Source organism: Limanda limanda, chromosome 5 (assembly GCF_963576545.1).
Source record: "Limanda limanda chromosome 5, fLimLim1.1, whole genome shotgun sequence".
Lineage (NCBI taxonomy): Eukaryota > Metazoa > Chordata > Actinopteri > Pleuronectiformes > Pleuronectidae > Limanda > Limanda limanda.
In genome coordinates, this window is record NC_083640.1 from 26,299,601 (window position 1) to 26,321,221 (window position 21,621).

General features: G+C 40.4%; 1 protein-coding gene across 1 annotated transcript; it reads left to right on the plus strand.

Annotated features, from left to right (window-relative positions):
- The first annotated feature begins 812 nt into the window (after positions 1-812).
- Positions 813-19,667, plus strand: vps37ba (VPS37B subunit of ESCRT-I a). Its single transcript, XM_061071283.1, has 4 exons — positions 813-965; positions 7,760-7,931; positions 13,839-13,921; positions 16,954-19,667. The coding sequence occupies exons 1-4, from the start codon at positions 861-863 to the stop codon at positions 17,428-17,430; spliced, it is 837 nt and encodes a 278-aa protein (XP_060927266.1). The 5' UTR covers positions 813-860; the 3' UTR covers positions 17,431-19,667.
- Positions 19,668-21,621: the final 1,954 nt, after the last annotated feature.

A 21,621-nucleotide genomic window follows, 5' to 3' on the forward strand; every position in this document is an offset into this window, starting at 1 on the left:
TTAAACGTTAACCTGCCACGTTTGATGATTGATTCATTACATAAACGTAATTCAGTCTCAGATGATTTATTTGATTAACTGAGAGAATAAACCTAGATCATGAATTGTTTTTTAAGTTGTCCTTATCCCAGCGTGGCTTTGCGTCGGTTTAAACTTTGGGTAACCCTGACCAGAGATATCCGCTTCACATACGCATAACTGTGAGTGTGCCTTCAGTTGCAAACCAGGGGCGGGGCCAGGGGGCTAATCACTTACTTTCAATAAATATGACAGTTTGTTAAGAATTCAACTTTTTATTCTCTAAGATTTTTTGAAGTACACAATGTTTGGACATTTTTTTTAATATATTCATATATACAGTATGTGTGGCTTGCTCAAGCTTTAGAGACAACAGTAAACACATGACTTACATGTGCACCTCAGTGAATCAGGGCCGGACCTGGATGTTGGCCCCTCTGTGTTAATTGTGGCCCCTGATTTTGAAAAAATCTAGGTTTGCCAGTGACACAAGCAAAGAGCCAATCATCATGCTCAGAGGTGCACCAAATGATTATGTGGTGTATATTTTTATAATTCAATAATATATATTATTATAAATTGTATAAATGCAAATTAATATTATACATTGTAGTTTTTGGCTCGGAAGTTAAATACTGTGTCTTTCACTTTCTTGGTAAAAGCATCGACATAAAAGTTGACCCTACATCCTGATTACTGGGTCTGGCGATTGCGGCATTTCCTTGATGCCAGTGAACGCAGCAGCGGGCCTGTGTAGTTCCTGCGAGGAGCTCAGAGTCAGCTGCTGTCACCGAGAGGGGAGCAGAAGAGGAGGAGACACCAGCGCAGACACAGCAGCCAAAATGTCGACTTCTTTCACCAAGTTCAGCGAGTACACCATGACACAGCTCAACGAGATCCTGGAGGACGACGTCAAACTCAGCAACATGGTCCAGGAGATGGACGAGGTACGTGGGGCTGGGCGCTTCTTCACCCCGGCGTTTAGCCACCGACTCGGGCACTGTTCTCCCTTTGTTGTCCGTTCCCAGCGTCCTGCTCGGCGAGAGGTTACGGAAATAGTCGCTTTGCAGTCACGTTAATGAGTGTGTGTCGTGGACGGGACTGTAATGTCGGGGGGAGGAAGCCTTTAACCTTGGGTGCGACGCGGCGTTGTCTCAAGTTTGAACACACGAGGATTTGCGGTTGACGACATTGTTCTCCGGGTAGCAGCGGCTCGTCGGTGCTGAACAGGACCGACACCTCGCCGAGCGGGTCCCAGGAAACACAACACAAGTGGTGGCCTAGCGTCCCCGTGTGTCCGGATCAGACCCAACTTCACTCACTCGAGTGCCAGCTCTATGGCCGACGGTCCTGTCGACACACACCCAGGGCACTTCACAGGAAAACAATACTTAACAGCCTCAACGGAAATGTGACCCGTTCATCGGCTTCACAACGGCGTTGGTACGAAGCGATTTTAATCCCACCAAGTGCTGTTTTAATGGCAAAGGCTATCAGCTGAATTCACCATAAACCAAGATTCAGATATTCTTATTGTCATAACCATCATCGTAAATGAAAGGAAATATAACCACGGAAAACAATAACAATGGTAGCAGCAATACAATAAGGCATAGTAAAGATGATACTAAATGGTGCAAGTTTTTTTCGATTAAACCTTATGTATTCAGAGCTGGTTTTTAGTAAGTTCATGTGTGTGATGCAGCTGTCAAAGTTCCATCAAATCACCTTTTTAATCAATAGAATCAAGAACTACCAAACCTCACAGAGACAAACAAGTGTAGGATCACCTTTCCCGGGAAGGACAGAAGTGCACGTCAACGGAATAACTTTTACAACATTAATGAGAAAAGACAAGTGTCTAACTCAAATGGAGATGTGTATCAGTGTTTAAAGTATTTATAAGAAAAGGTCTGACAGTGATAAAAGGCGCAGCAATGACAACTGTAATGCTATATAGTAGTACTGCCAGTAGTGTTTGTACAGCCGTATTGTATATCTAAGCAAACTAGTTGTAATCATAATACACAAATACGTGGCACCAGGATCCATGGTATCGCCACAGCTGAGATCCTGGATCTGTAGCAATAACCCTATCTACACTCTATGGTCCCAGCAGTCCTCACCTGCTTTTCACTGCATCATAACTCTGCTCTCGTCATGATAAGCTCCTGATAAGCCCTGGATTTTTCCATAGTGATTACAAGCCATAGTCCATGTAAAAGTTTTTTTTTTCCACAGACAGAAATTTGGTATATCAAGACAGAGGGCTGAGAGATTTAGATTTAGAAGGATTTTTATACAGGATTTGTGCTTGTGATTATTTCCCCCGTGCTGCTGCTCCTTCCAAAACTGTCATTTCCAGTGGGGGCTTTTAATCTGCCCTAATGTCCTGCTGCATCAGCCCCAACAGACCCCTGGTGTTGGGAGACATTTCCTCACCGCACTGATCCTCTCTCTGCCCGTCCCTCTCGTTTTTTACTGTAAAGTGCAAACTCTACAGGAAACACTCTTCTTCCTCCTTCCCTTTGTTACCCTGCAGCCCGGACACGGATCAATAATTACCAACATGAAGCGCACAGTGTCAGGCCACAGGTATTTCTCTGTGTGCTGTCACGGTGCTGTGGCTTTTACATAACAGTGAGGGACGCACTTGCCTCTTTCCGCACACATGACAAACTGTAAGCTACTGTATGTGCACCAGATCCATTTTCCCCTTACAAAAGCAAGTAAGATCACAGTATGGTATTTTTAGCCATTCGGACGAATGTTGTGCTGTGAGCTGGCTTTTGTGTTGTCAGTTCTGTTTTTGATCCACACCCTGGCTGATTGTCTCCATGGTTTCGTTTTCCTCTTCCCATAAGAAACAGAGAGGGAGGGACTTGTCTGTCGCCATGACACAGCAAGAGTTGTTGACTTAAGTTAGTCACAAGGTTGTTGTCGAGATGCAGGAGAATAGGCCAAGTAACGACATGCCTCAGCCGAAGGTGGAACTGTCTTGGGAATTCTTTCTGAATAGCCTGCTGACAGGAAACAAAAGGCAGTGGGTGTCATACGGCATAGAGTGAAACTCGAGAGGACCGAGAGGCACTGACTTAACAGCTGGAGTTTATGGACAAACACCCCTCCCTCACATATAGACAGACTAAAAGGCTAAAATCCTTCCGCCGAAATTATTTTGCAAAACACACAGACAAACACATGTATTTGAATAATGCAAAATAGCGCTGCCAGGAAATTTGTTTATATCCAGTGCGTCCATTTTCCCACCAATTGACACTTAAATGTGTCGTGCCTGTGTAGAGTACTCACTGTGTGCTGGTAATATTCTACAGCAGTACTGTATATGTTTAAAATTGACTTGCATATTAGCTAGAGCTTCTAGAAATATTTAAAAGAATTGTTTGATCTTTTAATCAACCGGTTGATCATCTGCCTTTTGGCCACCCTACTGAGCTAATGCTAAATGATCTGGATTTGAAGATGACCCAGTTTTTATTAAGCCACCACATGATGTATGGCTCATTTAAGCTTTCTATCGTACTCTACGTGTGGAAGTGAGTTGAGATGACGCTGAACACTGTCTCCCGCCTTGCCTCCCTATCTTTTTGAGGTCTTCACTAATCCAGGAACAGGTTTTACAGAGCATGTAGGCTGTACTCCAAGTTCAGAATTCATAAGTGGAAAGATTTTAGAACATCTTGGTGCATAAATGCCTCGTGTGAGTCAGTACATTCGAACCTTCACATGCTTTTCTATTGTAGCAGGACTATAATGGACTTTTGAGGCTGACATTGATATCAATATTTGAGTTCAAGAAAATGTAATGACTGTTTATCAACCGATACTAATACTTATTGAAGATATATGCATAACATTAAAAAATAGTATTGATTTGCATTGCTTAAGGTGGTGTCCATAGAGTGTTTATAAAAATGGACATAGACTCTGAAACCTGTCTTATCTTGAATGAACAGCAGCGAGGGACTCAAATGTTTGCAAAAAGAAGTCAGTTTGTAAAAGAGTCTATGAGAAAGTGTTTATACTTCTCATTTGATATGTAACGGTAATAGATGGTTTCCTAAATAATTTATGTACTCAAGCTGTAGTTTCTTGTAAGTTCTATTCAATACAACATGATGTTCATTTTGTAATCTATGGTCCCATTTTAGAGTAAAATACAAGAGCACCAAAACCATATTATTCACAGCTAGTACCGTCCAATATGTAGGAGGGCGGGAAGTGTCCTTCAGCTCTTAGTCAGGCTCACTCCCCCTCCTCCAGATAGATGGTTATTTCTGCTTCCAAAAAATCCTGGATAGAATGTCAAGTCAAGACTTAAGACATAACATATATAGGACATCAGAACCTTGAGCATGACTTTCATTGCACGTATCACGTTGTTCCGGTCATGGTCAAGTGATCACGCCTACAGTAAAGTTTGGCTTGTTTATTGGCTCAAGATATAACCTTCAGATTGCAGACCTCCTGGGCACATTCCAGTCGGCTGCGTGAGGAGACTTTTTTTATTCCTTCTCAAAAAGACAAACCAAAAAAATTAGGGACTTATTGTATCGCGGCCCAAAATCATTTGGGCCGCGATACAATAAGTCCCTAATTTTAATTTCATCCTTTATCCAGTATTTGTAGAGAAAATAACAAGTCCATGGTCTCTGGTGGACAAAACAACTTTGACAATGTCTTTAAATTATGTCACCATTTCTTTATTCTAAATTCTTGTAACTCATCGATCAACACATTCACTGATAATAAGTACCAGTGGCTTCACTGGCCTGTTTGATCTGTCAGTCTAGCTCCAGAATTGACATTTATTTACCTATTACACATAGGAGAAAACCTATTCATGGTTCTTCAGTTCTAAAAGCCAAGCTGTGTTTTGTTGCTCATTCAGTTTCCCCCTTATGTACAAACCTGTATGAGTGTTGTTTACAGCCACCTGTGTCTGACAGTAGGTTATTGCACCATATCTCCAAAATTCAGGTCTGTTATCCATTCAGACACGCTGTTAACCTACATTTCCTCCGATTATTCCAGTCCTTTATGGAGTTAATAGTGGAACATTGGAGAGCACTTCGGCCAGCAAACAATTATGGGTCTGGTTTGACAGAACAGGCCTGGAGTTGTGGATGCTATTTAAAGGTCTGCCTCTTCAGCAGTCAACATTGAATGAACGAATCAGCACTTGCAAAAGGGTCGCCCCTTGATTGCTGAACTTGTGGTGGTAGTAAACATAATTTGTTTTTCCAGCATGTAATGTGTCCTGTCCCCATTCAGTCCGACCACCAAACAAGGCCTGCCTCAGTCACTTTTAGAAGACTATTCCATAATCACCCTCTACATTTGTGTGTATTTTTAGTTTTTCCTACGCATTCTCACCATGTCCGTGTAATATTTACACTCACAAAATGTCATCTGGTTGTGTGAAATGAGTCATTTGCGAGATAGCATGGGTGTTATTTATATTTAATCCGGTGTTCTGACTACAGCATGTTATACTCCCAACTTCATGGTTTTAGATCAGACCTGCATTAAAGTGACGTTCTGCATTTATTTTAGGTAAGGCTCAGTTTAGAGGTAATACTACTCAGCCTTTAGAAGGAAGTTTTCTAAACTGTGAAAAATGCAATAATGATGTCACCACTTAAAAATTGTTTATTTACGTTACACAATGGAGATGTGGGGATTGCCTTTCAGGAACCATTAAGTCTGTCAACTTCCCCCGTTTTTTAGGAAGTGCAATTTTAAATTAGCTGAATGACCTTTAACCCTAGAACACTAACGTCGGGTGTTTTTTACCCGAGCGGGTGTGGTTATGGGATTTTCATTGTGTTGCGGCTGTCTGAGTGGCGTGGGTCCTTGGGTAGCATCATGCTGCTCACTCACGTCATAGAAGGTAGGTTAGTTTCCCTGCTCCCATCCCTGTTTTTTTCAATAGGCACCTGTTTGGGTAATTTTCACCCAACGTTAGGGTAGGGTAATTTCTTTTTTTTTAATATGATATAAGTTGTAAATGATGCAGGGAGACTGTGCCTTCACTGGACATGTCCGAGCAACCGCTTGACCGAAGAACAAGTTCCCAGCTCTTTTTTTTATTTTTTAGGAATTTTTCTTTAACGACCCCCTAATTTTTCACTAATTTTAGAGCCTTTTTATAGGGTCCCCCCATGATACCTTTTTTTTCGTTTTATGAGATGTTGTATCGGGGAAAATAAAAGAAGAGTACTTCAAATTGCCATGTGTTGTTGTACATTAGTATATTAAAGTAATTTTTATCAGGTATATTATATCGGGTAAAATTTACCTGACGTTAGTGATGGTTTAACTAATTTTACGTTATGCTTCTAGGGTTAAGTGTTATGTCTAATTTTAATTAAGTTATTGAATGGCTGTGTTGTAATGAGTAAGCGTCACCAAATACTCCAAAATAATACGGTTTCCTTCTTCCTCTGTTATCCTCTTTGATCTTATTGTTTTGTTAAGTCATTGTTTTGGTTCGTCTCATTACACAACATTATTTTGGGTTTCATGATTCATCAAATCCATGTATGGTTTAGACCTTGATTTGTGATCCATGCTTTGGCTCATACCGCTGCTGTACTGAGGTTATGTGCATCTTGAGCTGATGAAACTAGTATTTTACTGCAGTCAGAACTCAACCATGAGATTGGTTTATCATATTTCCGCTTTATAGTATAAAGTATCAGAATTAGCATCATTGAAAAAACAATATCAGGTGACCTTTATTTTACCTGCAACCTTCAGTCAGGGTATCAACAGCCAGTGACACCAACAATTACTTCCACTGTACGATATGGTCCATTGGATTTATTGTCAGCCATTTCTTTTGAATGTTCTACTTTCAAATGTGAAATATAGATGTATGCACTATAGTGCCCTTTAAGAACATTTTGAAACCCAACTTTATGTACGAGTGATGACTTAAAGTGATAATTATACATAAGTGTGGGAACCTTCAGAACTCTGTTCACTGCACCTGTTGTTTATTACGTAGGGATCAGTGAATGAGTCGGCATGCACAATGGTGGGGTCCAGATACTGGCACACCTGAATGGAAAGCCGCCATGATTTGTCATTTGATTCTACCTGCGATGACATGTCAGTTGTTCAGTTAGTCAGTCATCATTACAACTGGAGGAGTTTGTATTTTACCTTTCTTAATGTTTTTAAGGGTATAATTAGAGGTGTTTTCATTTATATTTTCTTCAATAACCAGACATATTAAGCAAAAATGACTTATTGCTACCTTTAGTTATGTATGTAAAAATATTTTTTTTCTTCCATTTTATTTTCGACTTTTAACTTATTGGACTTTTTAATTTTAACTTTTAACTTAAAACAAATGTAAAACGAAACCTGTTAAACTGCTGAAATAAAATGATAGAGGATTATTTTTGGTTTGTTGTTGTAAGGAAAAGATTTTGAAGAGTTTGTGGTAATGATTTGTTTTTCTAAATATGTAAAGAGGATGTGGGAGATGTGTGAAAACTGGCAGTTTAAGCGCAATGATTCATAGTTGATATTCATGAATAACCTTTTCCAATTTAATTTCTTAGATGAAGAATTATGTATAGAGAACCATGATATCATAACATTTTTGTCCTGGACCAGCATGATGTTCTGAAGAGATAATTTGTGTCTCTTCAGAACATCATGCTGAAGCTTTGAACATAGTGTTGATGCGTTTTGTTTCCTCCCTTAGATGCAGGAGGTCCAGCAGAGCAAAGAGAAGACACTGGTCAGCAACCGAACGCTGGCCGAGCAGAACCTCGCCCTGCATCCCATACTGGAGCATAAGAAGGAGCAGCTGACCAAGTGCTACAGCTGCCTTCAGGAGAGCTTTGAGTCCTACCAGCTCCGCAAGTCCACTCTCGGTAAAGCCGCAACGCATCAGCTACAGCAGCAAGACATTTTTTATTGATCAGTTTATCTCAGCATCTTGAATTATTAATGTCAGCCAGCTCGAAAGAAATTTGAACACACATGTACATGTGACTGATACATGAACTTGCATGACAAACATAGGACAATAAACACAAATCACCCAACCCTTACCCTAACCCACCATCCCATTGAGATACAGTTTTACCTAAATTTCAAATATTAAAGGGATTGTTCACCCAGAAATGAAAGTTAATTCATTATCTACTCCCCACTGTGCCGATGAAGTGTTTGAGTCCACAAAACACTTTTGGAGTTTCAGAGGTAAAAAGTGTTCCAGCCAAATACAATACAATTGAAGACATAAGTGATCTTATCTTAAAAAAACATAACCTGCCTGCATACTGCTCGTAGAGTGAATTTTAATTTCTGGGTGAACTAATCCTTTAAGCCCAGGTTTGAATATACTGTATTAACTAACAATTGAACTGCAAATAGTTCTAGATGCATGTAATTTTGAATATACATAAAGTAATGTAATATTCAAAAATATATATTTAAATCAATTAAAGTAGTATAACTATTAAGCTTCTCTTTTGTTATCTCACAAGTGCTGTATCGATTTTAATCAGAGAGCAGAACAGACACGGGTGAAGGTAAACACACCCTGGAACATTTGATCTCCGTGGCCTTGCTTTACCAATTAAACTAAGAATACTTTGATGATACCCCATTTAAAATAGGACTGCCACTAATGATTAACTGTCATTATTATTCAACCTGGTCATAAGTTCCCCCATTCACTAATGAATAGCTTGGTCTGTTGAATATTAGCTAATGTAAAATGTCCCTTCACACTTTCCTAGAGTTGAAAGTTGAAAGTGTTTTATTTGTTGTATAAACAGTATTCTGCTATATTCTGCTGGAAATACAGTGCTTTAAGAGTTATTAAAAACCATTAAAAACTATATATCAAAATTAAATATGTGCAAAGAAACGTGCAATAGACAGTAATGCAGTGCAATGGACAGTATAACATGGTCTTGTTGAGACTGCAAAAACACAAATTGTGCGCAGTCTGGTTGTGGTATGTGTGTGCGTGTGCGCTTGTGTGCGTGTATGGGGGGTTGGGGGGGCAGAGTGAAGGATCTGTGTGTTGAGATAGTCCAGGGTGGTGTCGGGGCCAGTGAGTGTTTTACAGTCTGATGGCAGTTGGATAAAGCTGTTCCTCAGTCCTGCCCTTTACACTTCTGTACCTTCTGCCAGAGGGCAGAGATGTGAACAGTTTGTGGGGTCAAAGTTGAGTTGGAGTCTTTGACAAAAGAGCAGGCTCTTCTGTGGACTCTGTGGTGGTAGATGTGCAGGCGCTTGTAGTCCATTGCAGTGGTGATGATCCATACCACACAGTCATGCAGCTGGTCAAGATGCTCTCAATGATGCAGTTCGCTATTCAACAATAATATCTGATAATAATACATTTTATTTGTATATCCTTTTCAGTATTACAAAATCAGAAAGCACATAAAAACAAATAGCAATAACTTTATTGAAATATAAGAAAAACTTCATAACCAAAACATTATTAATCGATTAATCAATTAGCTGATTTACAGAAAATAAATTGGCAGCTTTTTGGTATCAGTTAATCAAAATCAGTTATTTTTCAAGCAGGGATGCCATTTATTGGCAAAATTCAGAGGTTGTGTTTTACTTTAAATTGAATATTAGTACTAGTCATACAAAACAAGAAAGACATTATTGTGGATTTTTTTCAATATTGAACATTTCATTGACTAAACTATTTACTGATTTATTTCAAGTAATCAGCAGAATACAATATCCCAAAAGCCATCATTTTTTGCAGCCTCACTACACAGTTTACTGTGAGAATCTGGATAATTACATGCCGAGCATTTTAGCTTGGAAAAAATCACCTAAAGAGAAGAAATCAGTTTCAACAATGGTAGTTTTTTTGGTTGACCTAAATCCAAGCTGAGTTAAACACTAGGATTGGTCCATCCAAGTTTATTTACAGCAGCATCTCCTGTAGGACAGATTTCCACTCCAATCATAATTTTAATGCAACATCAAAGTTTCCAGAATGATAACGCATGATTTTAGGTGGTTTCAGTTTAGTATAACATGAAACTTATTTTACCGTCACAGGTTCTGTGTTGCGTAATGTGTATTTGTTCTCATTCTCTCCGTGTGAACATCTGTGAAGAGACCTGTTTCACCAGTTCCCACTGTTTCTATCGCAGGCCGTGGCGGCTGTGTCACCAGAAGCCCTGTCGTCATGTTGCTAAATGCTGTTCGGGTTGGGCAAGTTCCAGATCTGATTTAGATCTCTACTGCGGGGATATACAGGCTAACAGGACCGTAATACCCCTCACGAAACACCTTCACTACACTTCCTTCCTACTGTGAAGAAGACCGAGTGACAATACTTGTGAGCTGGTTGACACAGTGGTTGCCTAGCAGCCTTCTCTAAATAGCATGCCGTTCATTCACCACGTGGCTACGCTGATAAAAGTTTGACTTTGTGTCCTTCTCTGCTGACTCTGGAAGATAATTGTTGTTATTTTGATGCATGCACACATGTTTAGCTTGTTGTGATTTCAGTCGACAGTCTGTACCATGTGAAGCAGTCTTCTAAGATTCCAAGCCCCAGACCCAGTGCACTGAATCCCTCACACAGGAGAGATGCTGTTCAGCAGTTTTTGTTTGTTGTCATTGTCAGCCTGCAATGGCTTTTGTCAAATGTAGGTTACCCGGTGTTCCCCCCGCCCCCCGCCTTCCATGCACTTGCCGTTCTAGTTGTGGATTTGCCATAGAGCAGCTGGGGAAGGAGAGTGTCGCTCGCTGCTGAGCGAAAACGTAGCCGATTGACCCAGATGAGAGATGTGGAGTAGCTTGCTGAGCAGTTGTTTGCGTACAGTTACGTCAGAAGCACACACCCCTTCCCCCTCAACGCTTCTTTCTCGAGGAAATGTTTGGCCTCTGCATTAACCTTCACTGTCCGTCAGGCTCTGGAGGCTTTCACCACCACCTCCACCAGCATCCACTGCATCAGAGAACAGCACAGCCCCACAGTGGGCCATTGTGCTTCCAGGCAAGCTGCTGTAAACCGGCCCTGGTGAGTGGGAGGGAGGGAGTGGTGGATGATGGGACTAACAGTCTGGAAAGTTAGGAGGCTCAGAGAGAGGGAGAAAAGTCAGTGAGGCATGCCAACATCCCCCCCCCGCAACTCACCGAAGAGGTCGGAGTGGATTCATTTACTAAATGGCTGTCTCATGATCTCCAGGCCCAGGCTGTGTGTTGTGCGCTCGGCAGGCTCCCTGCTCGGCCAGAGAATCGCAGCTTTGTGTGGAGGAGTGCTGCTGATATGCCTGAGACTGAGAGTCCTCCCTGTTATGGAAAGAGAGCGAGACGGAGTGAAATGGGAGATCACTTTGGAAAAGGGGCTTTGTGTGAAAAGTGAAGCTTCTGTATTTGAATATTTTCTATCGAATTTTCACCGTGTCAGTCAAATTTGGCATAGCAACATGAGGTTTTGGGGAGCGAATGCCACCAAGATAACATTTTCACCAGTAAATCATCCAATTAGACAGAGATTTTGGTCTGGCGTTGTATCTGGAATCCCTCTTAACTATTTAGTTGGATCCTCACATGTCAGCTTGTCAACACGTCTAAGAAGAAAAGTGGCCTGGCTGATGCTTAGACAAATCTAATGATGCTTTTCGCTAATGAATGAGCTGAAATCGACGCACCAGCACGATACAGGTGTGTGAAAGAGCTGTGGTCTTGGAATACTTTATTGGTGTGATCACTGGCAGTTACTGCTGTTGGGCAGGCACGGGCACATGTTCAGACAACTGGCAGACGCCTTAAAGCAGGAAATGCTGTACCAACCTCAGAGGAGTGTGGGAGGAGAATGACGTTTTGCCCCACCTTTCTGTCATGCCCGGACCTTGTTGTTTGTTCTCTCTTTTTTCTGTTTACCTTTAAAATGGAATGAAAAAACTCATTTACCATTTGTAACCCTTCTTTAACCATGGAAACTGTTAAATTCCTAAGTCACAGTCAAGGAAATGCCAGTGAGTCACTGAAGAGGTTAAATCCTTTAGAAGTTTTGCCTCTTGATCATTACTAGTGAGTGTATTTGTGTTATTATTATGTTTAGAACCAAAGAGCCTGGCAGAGTTAACAATTACAATTATCAACTAAATCTTGTTAGACATTGTAAAACCCAGGCTGACCTATATTTAATTCAATGTCCAATGCATCAATTATTTACTGTACAGCTTTGTTCACTGTGTTGCCATGCGCAGACATTAGCCAAGAACAGCGAATCATGTCAGACCGAAGTCTCTCGTGTAATTAGAGATCCCTGTTGGCTGGGCTTGGTGAAGGTGAGTTGAGGGCGGTGGAGATCAGTAACTAGTCATGTGTCACTGGTCAATTGTCAGGATGCCACCATGCGTGTTTGCAGTCTCCGCTCCGGTTGGTTTGAAACTTTCAGTCCTGCTTAGGAACACAAACAAAACAGGCCTCCTCCTTAGAGACACCAAGATGGTTTCAGTTGACTCAGTGGGGCTGTACATGTTCACAGCAAACAGAGGCGTTACGGCTGTTTAGACGACTGGAAGATTTCTCATATCCCGCCCCAGCTTTGTGTGATGAGCTCATTAAAACCTGTTATTAGCGACGCATTCATTTCAGCCCAAGAGTTCCTTGGTTAATTTAGGAATGGATGACACTTTGTCTAGAATACATCTGTGCTGCTTCTAGCGTTTTATAAACAGTACACAAGAACCTTGTGACTCAAATGTGTTGAAGTGATTTCATAAAAGAGGTGAGGAATTGTCATAATGTAATGGAACAAAAGGGTCTTTGTCCTAAAGACTACTGCAGTGAATGCAGATGAGTAAAATGACAGTAGAGCTGCTGTAGGACGTGCACCAAATTCTGGAGAATCTCCTGGTTCAGAATGTCCGAGTGTCAGCACCCAGACTTTCTCCAAAGTTTCTCTGCAGAAAGTCCAGAAGCAGATGTGATAAACCAGCAGGAGATCCTCTGCAGGATTCACTGTGAGCGAGTGGGTGCGTTTATGATGTTTCTTGTGTACCGTGCTGTCAACGGATCGGTTCCAGTCTACATCCAGGACATGGTCAAACGTTACACGCCAGCCCGTTCACTCCGCTCTGTGCTCTGCTCTTCGCTGCTCCCTCACTGTGAGGGACAGCTAACAACTCAACGAAATCACGACTCTTTGCTGTCCCAACTCCTAAATGGTGGAACGAGCTCCCCATTGACATCAGGACAGCAGAAAGTGTACACATCTTCTGCTGCAGGCTATAGACACATCTCTTCCGACTATACCTTGGTTAAGAAGATGACGTCTAATAACCATCATCAACTCTGGTGTTTATTTTTATAAAAATAAAAAAAATCAGTTTTGTTGCACTTATATGGAACTTACATGTAGCACTTACAGTTATGCTTTTTTTGAAGCAAATTGTACTTACTTGATTCTTGTTGTTCTGGGTTTGTTCCCTCATGGTTGAATGCACTTATTGTTTGTCGCTTTGTATAAAAGCGTCAGCTAAAGGAAATGTAATGTAATGTAAAAGTTTGATAAGATTGGAAAAGCACGATCATTTTTTGCATTCAATTTAGCTCCCTCAGAAGTGTCTGAGCATTAAGAGTACCTTTACTATTAACAATATGTCTAAAAATCTATTTCACAATGTGCTTAATATTTGTTTATTGTCAGCCATTGCATGCCAACACTATTTGTACGGTGGGGGCTGGTATGAAAATACTGAGTATGACAAGTTGCTTCTGGTCAGTGCAGAATAATAATATTTGTGTTGTTACTTTGTCTTGTGATTTAACAGACCACAATTCAGGAAACACCTCCCTGGACACTTTGCTGGCCCTGCTGCAGGCGGAGGGAGCCAAAATAGAAGAGGAGACAGAGGTAAGCATTCTCCTGCTCTCTTTATAAATTAATTCTTGTATGTCCCAGTGACACCACGTAGCTTATTGTATTTGCTTTTCCAGTTGTTGATGTCCACTTGTACAGAGGCTTCATTGTTCAGATCTAAAACTAGTTGGAGAGCCTGTGGTTATAAATTACGTCCCTGCAACAGCTACCTGGCCCTTCTGAGAGATCAATCAAACGTATCAGGTTCCCTTTTCAGTAAAAAAAAGTGTAGATGGTACCATCAGGTTTTGTTGATGGATCACAGTTTCTTGAACTTTCCGATCTGTGACATGACCAACAAAACAGAGTTATGCAAAACAACCATGCACAGGCCAGTTTCTACACAAATAATCAAATGTATTAATTTCTTCCAGTGTGTATGAATCTGTGTAAAGAACCTCTGTTGACTGGTCAACACAAGAGGTTTCGATTGGATTTAGGGGCCTGTTGTTGATACAATTTAGTTTTACAATTTCAAATCACAAAATGAAACTATGATTTAACTATTTTATTTATCTTCCAAACTAATAAATTCAAAATAATCTGCTCTCTTTATTGAACAGAATAATAGCAGACCTTGTATTGTTCAGTGCTACATTTCTTATGTTCAAATACAAATGTTTTCAGTTACCTAGAGGAATCCTCAAAGACCTTATGGTTATTAATATAAAGCACACAAATAGATATTGAGCTTTAAAAAAATCTCATCCTATAAAAAAAAACTAAGAATTTAAGGTTTCCATTTATTCTTCATTAAATACAATTTATGTGTAAACCTTCACTCATATTTAGTGATTTACACAATATATTTTATAACAGTTAGAACTTAGTAATAACCAAAGTCAACACAAATGAAAATAAATTACAGATCTCCTTTCCTCCTGAGCATAATTGTTTTTCTGAAAAAAAAAACTAAAACAAAGTAATTGTAAATAATCCCACATGTACTTAGGGTTCATTGTCCAACTTAAACATCAGTAGTTTGACGACAGCTCATTGGCTTGTCACATAGCTCAAGATATCAATATTTTTTATTTGCATTGAATATATCGGATCAGTAATAATTTAATTGATCCATCTAGATGAATATTTCCTTTGACCCTTAATAATGAATAGATTGTAAATTAACGTTCCTGAAAACATGTCTTTCCAGTTGTATTTGAGAAAACAAAACAAACAATGGAATAATTAATTTCACACTGAAGTGATGTCATTATTCTCTGGTTCGTCTTGTTTTTCTACTTCACTGAGCTCATGTGATTCCATATGAGATCCAGAGGATATGTTAGTGACACTCTTGTGTTTAGGTGCCATTGATTTAATTCATTTGACGTTGTGATCCCTAAACTGCAGGAAAAGGTCAACTGTCTAATTAGTACTCTTTAATTGACCATCACATTAAGTGTGTCTAGATTTATTCAGCCTCAGATAAGCCTCTTGTTGAAGTGTCAAACAATCCTGGTTTAACTGGATTTATTTTAACAACACTGGTGGTTTGACTTTACATAATAATCACAGGTTTACATGTGCTCAAACAGCATGTCAGGGTAAGTCAGCTCTGTACGATGAGAAAGACTTTAACCGGTTGTGCACAACACATGGTGTATTGTGTAACCACATTGTCATGGAATTACTATTGTGTAACACTTGATGAAAGGTTTTGGAACTAAGTTAGATGAGCAACAGTGACGGTAACAAGGCAGTGACATGCATGAAATTAGAGACTTTTTCCTGGTGTAAGCTGGGAAGCTTCCTCATGCCTGCTCTTGGGAGGTATGACATTTTTAATTCTTAATCTCTCTTGGCTACTAATTTTTTCCACATTAAGTAACTATCCAGTGAGAAAACTGGGACCTTTAGAATCACGTGATCTAACCAATTATGGCGTCATTACTACCAAGGACCTTTTGTTTTCATCTGGGTTTATTGTTCACTGTGTTAGTTAGGAAGATCACACAAAACTACTGGAACTTCTAATCTTTGTTGCAGATTTTCAACATTTTCATTGATTTGAGACTGTGGGGTGAATCTTGATCATTAAATTCAGACATTTATGGGAGTCTAGTTTACTGAGTGCCATTCTAGTATAGCATAGTCTAGAACAGTTGAAAAGTAAAATCAAGGTTAAAATCAGGCAAGACACCTAACAGTACATATGTGAACACAAGAGTGACTAAAAGTAACATCAATGTTTAAAATCTGATCGAAATGGTTGTATTTTGAGATGTTATTTGAACAGTCCAGCACTTTCCCCACCTCACATCCGCTGGCTGGCAGATGTGAGGTGGGGAAAGTGCTACACTTATTTACTTTCTATGATTTTGACGGACGTTGAATGAGAATCAGAAAGGACTTTTTATGCCTCCAAGCCGGCAGCCGCCAATGGCCAGAGTCATTATGTTTCTTGGTTGTCATTCCTGTTCTTGTGAGCACAGTACTTGACCTTTAATTTCATTTTGGTGGCCAAAGGTCAAAGTCACAATGGCCTCACAAAATATGTTTGTTTTTTTTGAACGTGATATCTTAAGATCAGCTCATGGGAATGTTTTCAGATTTGGCACAAACTTCTACTTTGACTCAAAGATGACCTTATTAGATTTTGGTTGTCAGAAGGTCAAAGATCAAGGTCAAGGTGTCCTCACCTCCCTGTGAATGTGATATCTTAGAACTGCCTGTAGGAAATTTAGTTATATCTGGTACAATTCACTTGGACTCACTGATTAACTGATTATGTTTCAGTGGTCAAAGGTCAATGTCACTTGGGTTTAAAAAACATGCTTTGGCCTCTTGATTATCTCAAGACTGTTTGAGGGAATTTCTTAAACTTTTTATCAGTTGTTACTTGGACTCAAAGAAAAATTGATAATGTATGTGGTCAAAGTTCACAGTGACCTTAGATGAATGTTGTGGGAAAAGTATGTAGAAATATGTAAACGGTTACCGCACTGGTTGAAGGAGGCATACAACCGCACTGCAGTAATTCTAGTCTCCCTCTAAAACTCAATTCTCTTCACCTCTGTCAACAGAATATGGCTGATTCGTTCCTGGATGGCGACATAACCCTGGATCCCTTCATCGATTCTTACCACAGCAAGAGGAAGCTCGCCCACCTGAGGAGGGTGAAGATCGAGAAGCTGCAGGAGATGGTGCTGAAGGGCCAGCGGCTCCCCCAGGTGTCTGTGCCCACCTCCCGATCTCAGGATGTGTCAGCGCCCTCCCCCTTCACAGACGCCAACAGTTCCTCCCCTGTCCCCCAACCGAGGAGGAAACCCCCGGCTCCTCCATCCCAGCCAACCCCAATTCTTAATCCAATGATGTCTGTCCCCCAGCCCTCTGTCTTCTACTCTGCGTCACCGTACCCGCCGATTCCTCCCCGAACAGGCCAGCCCTTCCCTAATGTCCCCTCTGGCTACCCCAGCCACTATCTAGCTCAGTATCCCCCTGCTTTGCCGCAGAGGCCCGCACCTCGCATGACCCCGCAGCCTGGCTTCATCATGCAGTAAAAAAAAGCGGCAGTGTGTGTTGTGGACTTTGCACCACTGGGATTCCTCTGAGAACTGATTTTCTTTTCATGTCGTCTGCCTTCTTGAATAACGACCAATCACACCAAAAGAAGGTGGACCTGTGCTGGCTGGTCTGGTCATGTTTGATTGAAGCAGATCTCCAATAATCTTTTGTGTATTCCATCTCACTCCCATCAACACTCCAGAATAACAAAAAAAAGATGTGACGAGATCAGCCTCGACTGTCCCTCCAGGGGACCGGCCCGCCGCAGGCTGTGGTGAAACAAGTGTCAGTCTATGGGTCACTGGGCTGGGATTTGTCATTTATCAGCACTTTGTGTCTGCAGGCGGTGCCCTCAGCTCGGCTGACCCAATAGTTTTCAGTCTCTCAGCTCCCTTCAAACATGTTCCTCGAGCTTTATATGGAACAGTAGAGTCACTCCAAAAGAAGGGTTTGATTTGTCCTTTCCATTTGCAGCATACTCATTTACTGGTATTGTATATGCAAACAAAGAGAGACCCTAATTACTGTGTGGTTCTAATGAAAATATCATTTCCCAGAATATATTCAGGCGAACTGCATCTATGCTGTGATGCTTGTTTGTTTTTGTTTGTATATAAACATTCACAAGGTACATAGAAATATTTGAATTTTTTTGTGGTAAAGTACTAATGGAGGTATGTTGATAATAATATTAATAGCCAAGATAGACTGATTAACGTGTAATAACGGAGGGCTTTGGTTGGTGTGTCTCTTCTTCAATATGTGCGTTCGTCTAAAGAGAGTCCAGACCTCCCTGTTTCAAGATGGCTGACTCTTGCACTCAGTCCATCTCGGGGCAGAAGTCTAAAGGGAGTTGAAGGAGACGATCAGTGGCTGAACTACAGAAACAAATCACTAAGCCTTCGGAGCCTTGCCTGAATTGAAGGATTTGTGTATAGCCATACAGTACACTTTCAGATGTGAGGTTTTTTTTTTTTCTGTGGGTTCCTCTTTCAACACAGCACTTCTGTTTCCTCATGTCCATTGTCTTTAACACCCTCCGTTTGAAGTGGAAATGAGGCCAAACACTTCTCTGGACTTCACACATGGTTCTGTTCAGTTTTCTGCGACATTTAGCACCAAAGACGTCCCACATCGCATCATGTTCAAAGTATTTTGCCATGGTCTTTTTTGAATATATGATATTTACAAGTGAACCATGTAGTGCGATACTGTTCCATTGATCCCAACATATGTTTGTGATGTTGAGCTGAAACCCTTTTTGTAACCTTGCGAGCCAGATTTTTTCTTCAGGAGTATCTTGTCAGTCAGTCTTGCTTTTTGGGAGGATATTTTTTGTTTTTCTCTGGGTCAGATTTAAAACATTTGTTTTCCTCTCGACTGCTGTTGCTGTGCACTGTTGAAGAGCCACGAGTGCCTATGTTTGAAGTGACGTTAATCACGTCCTGCTGATTACTCCATGTTTCTCAAGCTGTAGAGGTTACGCACATGTCCGCCCACCCCCAAACCTTATAAATGAAAAACTGATCTAGCATTTGGTCTTCTACTTTTGCTACCGATCCCATGTTCCACAAGAAGGCAGAACAAAAGGCAGCGTCTGACTGTTGGTCTGTCATGTTTTTGCTTTCTCACTGGAAGCAGAAGGCCATAACTGAGCAAAACTGCACGGGCCAGAGACAAGAGACACCCTCGGGGCTTTATGCCTAGTGGTGCTAGTGCTTCTCGTCCATTCTTCCGCCATTGTGTCGAGGTTAGCCTGGGGTTGAATTCAGAGATTTTAGCATGTCTTGTTTTCGTTTGCAGGTAATTTTTTTTCAAATTGGCAAAATAACAGGGCTCTGAAATGTTTTCATGTCGTATCTTGGTGATAGTACTTCACTTCGAGGCAAAGACTTGGACCACAGAATGGACTGAGCATACTTATCAGCACGCAAAACAACAGAGGGAGCAGACGCATCGGTGTCTTGATGAACCAGCATTTCTAACAACTAACATGGGATAATTCTTTTGTGCATGGCCTTTTGCTCTTTGTGTTCAGTCTGAAGATTCCTCTTGAGGGCTTTGTTTTTAGCTGTTGAGTTGCTTTTTACATTTGAACTGATCCACTGTATCCATGGTTTTATATGTGGTTGGTGATATTTTCAGTGTAATGTTGTAGGTATATTTACTTATAATGAATGTTTAAGTGGAATTTAATGCTATTTTCAAGTTCAATAAATCTCTGATTTTTCTATCTGGTTTTGTCGGGTTGGTTTATTAATCCACACTGAACACATCTGAATTCTCACTTGATGTCTCCAGTAGGCTTGTTCAAACAGTAAGTGGTGGTGTACTTCCAGAGCATCATTTTCTTTTGGAAAATAAAACAAGACTGCCCTCTAGTGGTTTTGTAGTGAATGAAAGTTCACTATTGCTAGGGAGAGAAACCTGAAGATGAACTCGTTGTACCCTGTGTTGGGAAAGATTGCTGGTCATCTTCAGAGGACGGCTATTCTTAGTAAAACTTCGAGAAACTTTCAATGTCACAACCTTGGCAATGCTCCTGAGATATATGCATACAGATAAACACATACACACTTTAAAAATGGAGGGAAATGCACAGTACTTGTGCACCTAGCTTGTTTGAAGTGTCTGTGTGTGCCTTTTTTAAACTTAATGTTATTTTTCCAAACATTACAACATAGAACAAATTTGACATTCATACATAGGTGATCAATGTAATCCTAAAAACTGCACTTATTGATAATACATGTCAGTTCATACAATGATAGATCAGTATCATCAGGGTTGGACACAAACAATACATTGCAAGAACTCGTCAATCTGATAAAAAGGTTATTCTCTGCATTCAGTTATAATATCTATCAGTCTTTGTCGGAGGCTCAGTCTGTGACCATTTTCACGTTACAGCTTCTTACTGGCTGCCAATAGTATACTTAATAAACATTAGGCTTGTGCCAATAAATGGCCTGAAAATATTGCCCAAGTAAATCACATATAAAGAGCAGTCAGTTCCATCACCAAAGATTTTTCTCCTGTGGGTTTTTCAAGTAACCCTCCACTTTCAAACTACTGTAGTAGTATTTTATATATATTCTTTTTGCTCATTGTTGTTTTTGTTTCTTACTATGTTGTTTTGCTCTTTCTTTTGCTATTGTTGTGCTGGGCCTGCGCTGCTGCTGCTGTAAAACCCTCAAATTTCCCGACTGTGGGACTATTAGAGGATTCTATTTATCTATATTCAACTGACAAAAAGTACTGCGACAGTTACTACTATGATGCAGCATGTACTAGAATAAGGTTAACTTTAATACATCAATGTAGTGAATGCTTTTCATTAATGATGTGGAAACCACTTGTGGTTTTGAATGCACCCTTACTCCTGAGACGTTGCATTCATGTCCCGGATAAATGGCGAAAGATTTAGAAGGAAAACTTCCAATGATCCACAGTTTTGATGTAACTCATAAATCCACTGAATTATACAAAGACTCAAATGAATGTGCATTTGCTGAAACAATTTTCCAAACTATCATCATCATCATTAAATGCAGAGACACACCCACTCCTCCCGGGCCACTGAGAATGGGTGTGCCCTGAAGCTGATGGGGTTTACAGACAGTAAACAAACCTCAGGAAAGACACTAAGAATAATGATTCTTCATCTTCGGCAATAAGTGTTTGATTGTAACGGTCCAATCCAATCGAACTAAGTTGTTCGATCTCTGGTTGGTTTCAAACTTTCAGATGAATTGGTCGGGTGAAATCGGGAAAAACCGTGAGGTGTTCAAATGCAGTTAGGAAAATAACAAAAACATTGTCCAGGGGCGATGCGCACCCCAATTGAAAGGTTTTTTCCCTCAGCATTATTGTTGATGACTATTATTATTGTCAAAATTATTGGTTATTGTGATAGTAGTATTTGTTATTACTTACTGTTATAGATAATATTGCCACCCCCCATTATACTTTTTTTGTAAGATGATTGCTGTAATAATAAGATTATTATCATAGTGGTTATTCTATTCATATTACAATTTCTTGAACCTCGCTCATTGTAAGCCAAATGGTTAAAGTAATAATAACAATAACCGCAACCGCAACAACAACAATAATAATAACTGGGCTGTTTTCCCCATTGTTGTCCTCCTTGTATTGCTCTGTCAGTGGCTTCTTGTCATGTAAAG

What these genes read in the sequence shown, in the direction of transcription:
- vps37ba (XM_061071283.1), top strand. Translation starts at nt 861, where the DNA reads ATGTCGACTTCTTTCACCAAGTTCAGCGAGTACACCATGACACAGCTC. An exon ending in TGGTCCAGGAGATGGACGAG is followed by an intron (nt 966 to 7,759) that starts GTACGTGGGGCT and finishes TTCCTCCCTTAG; the next exon opens with ATGCAGGAGGTCCAGCAGAG. An exon ending in GCTCCGCAAGTCCACTCTCG is followed by an intron (nt 7,932 to 13,838) that starts GTAAAGCCGCAA and finishes GTGATTTAACAG; the next exon opens with ACCACAATTCAGGAAACACC.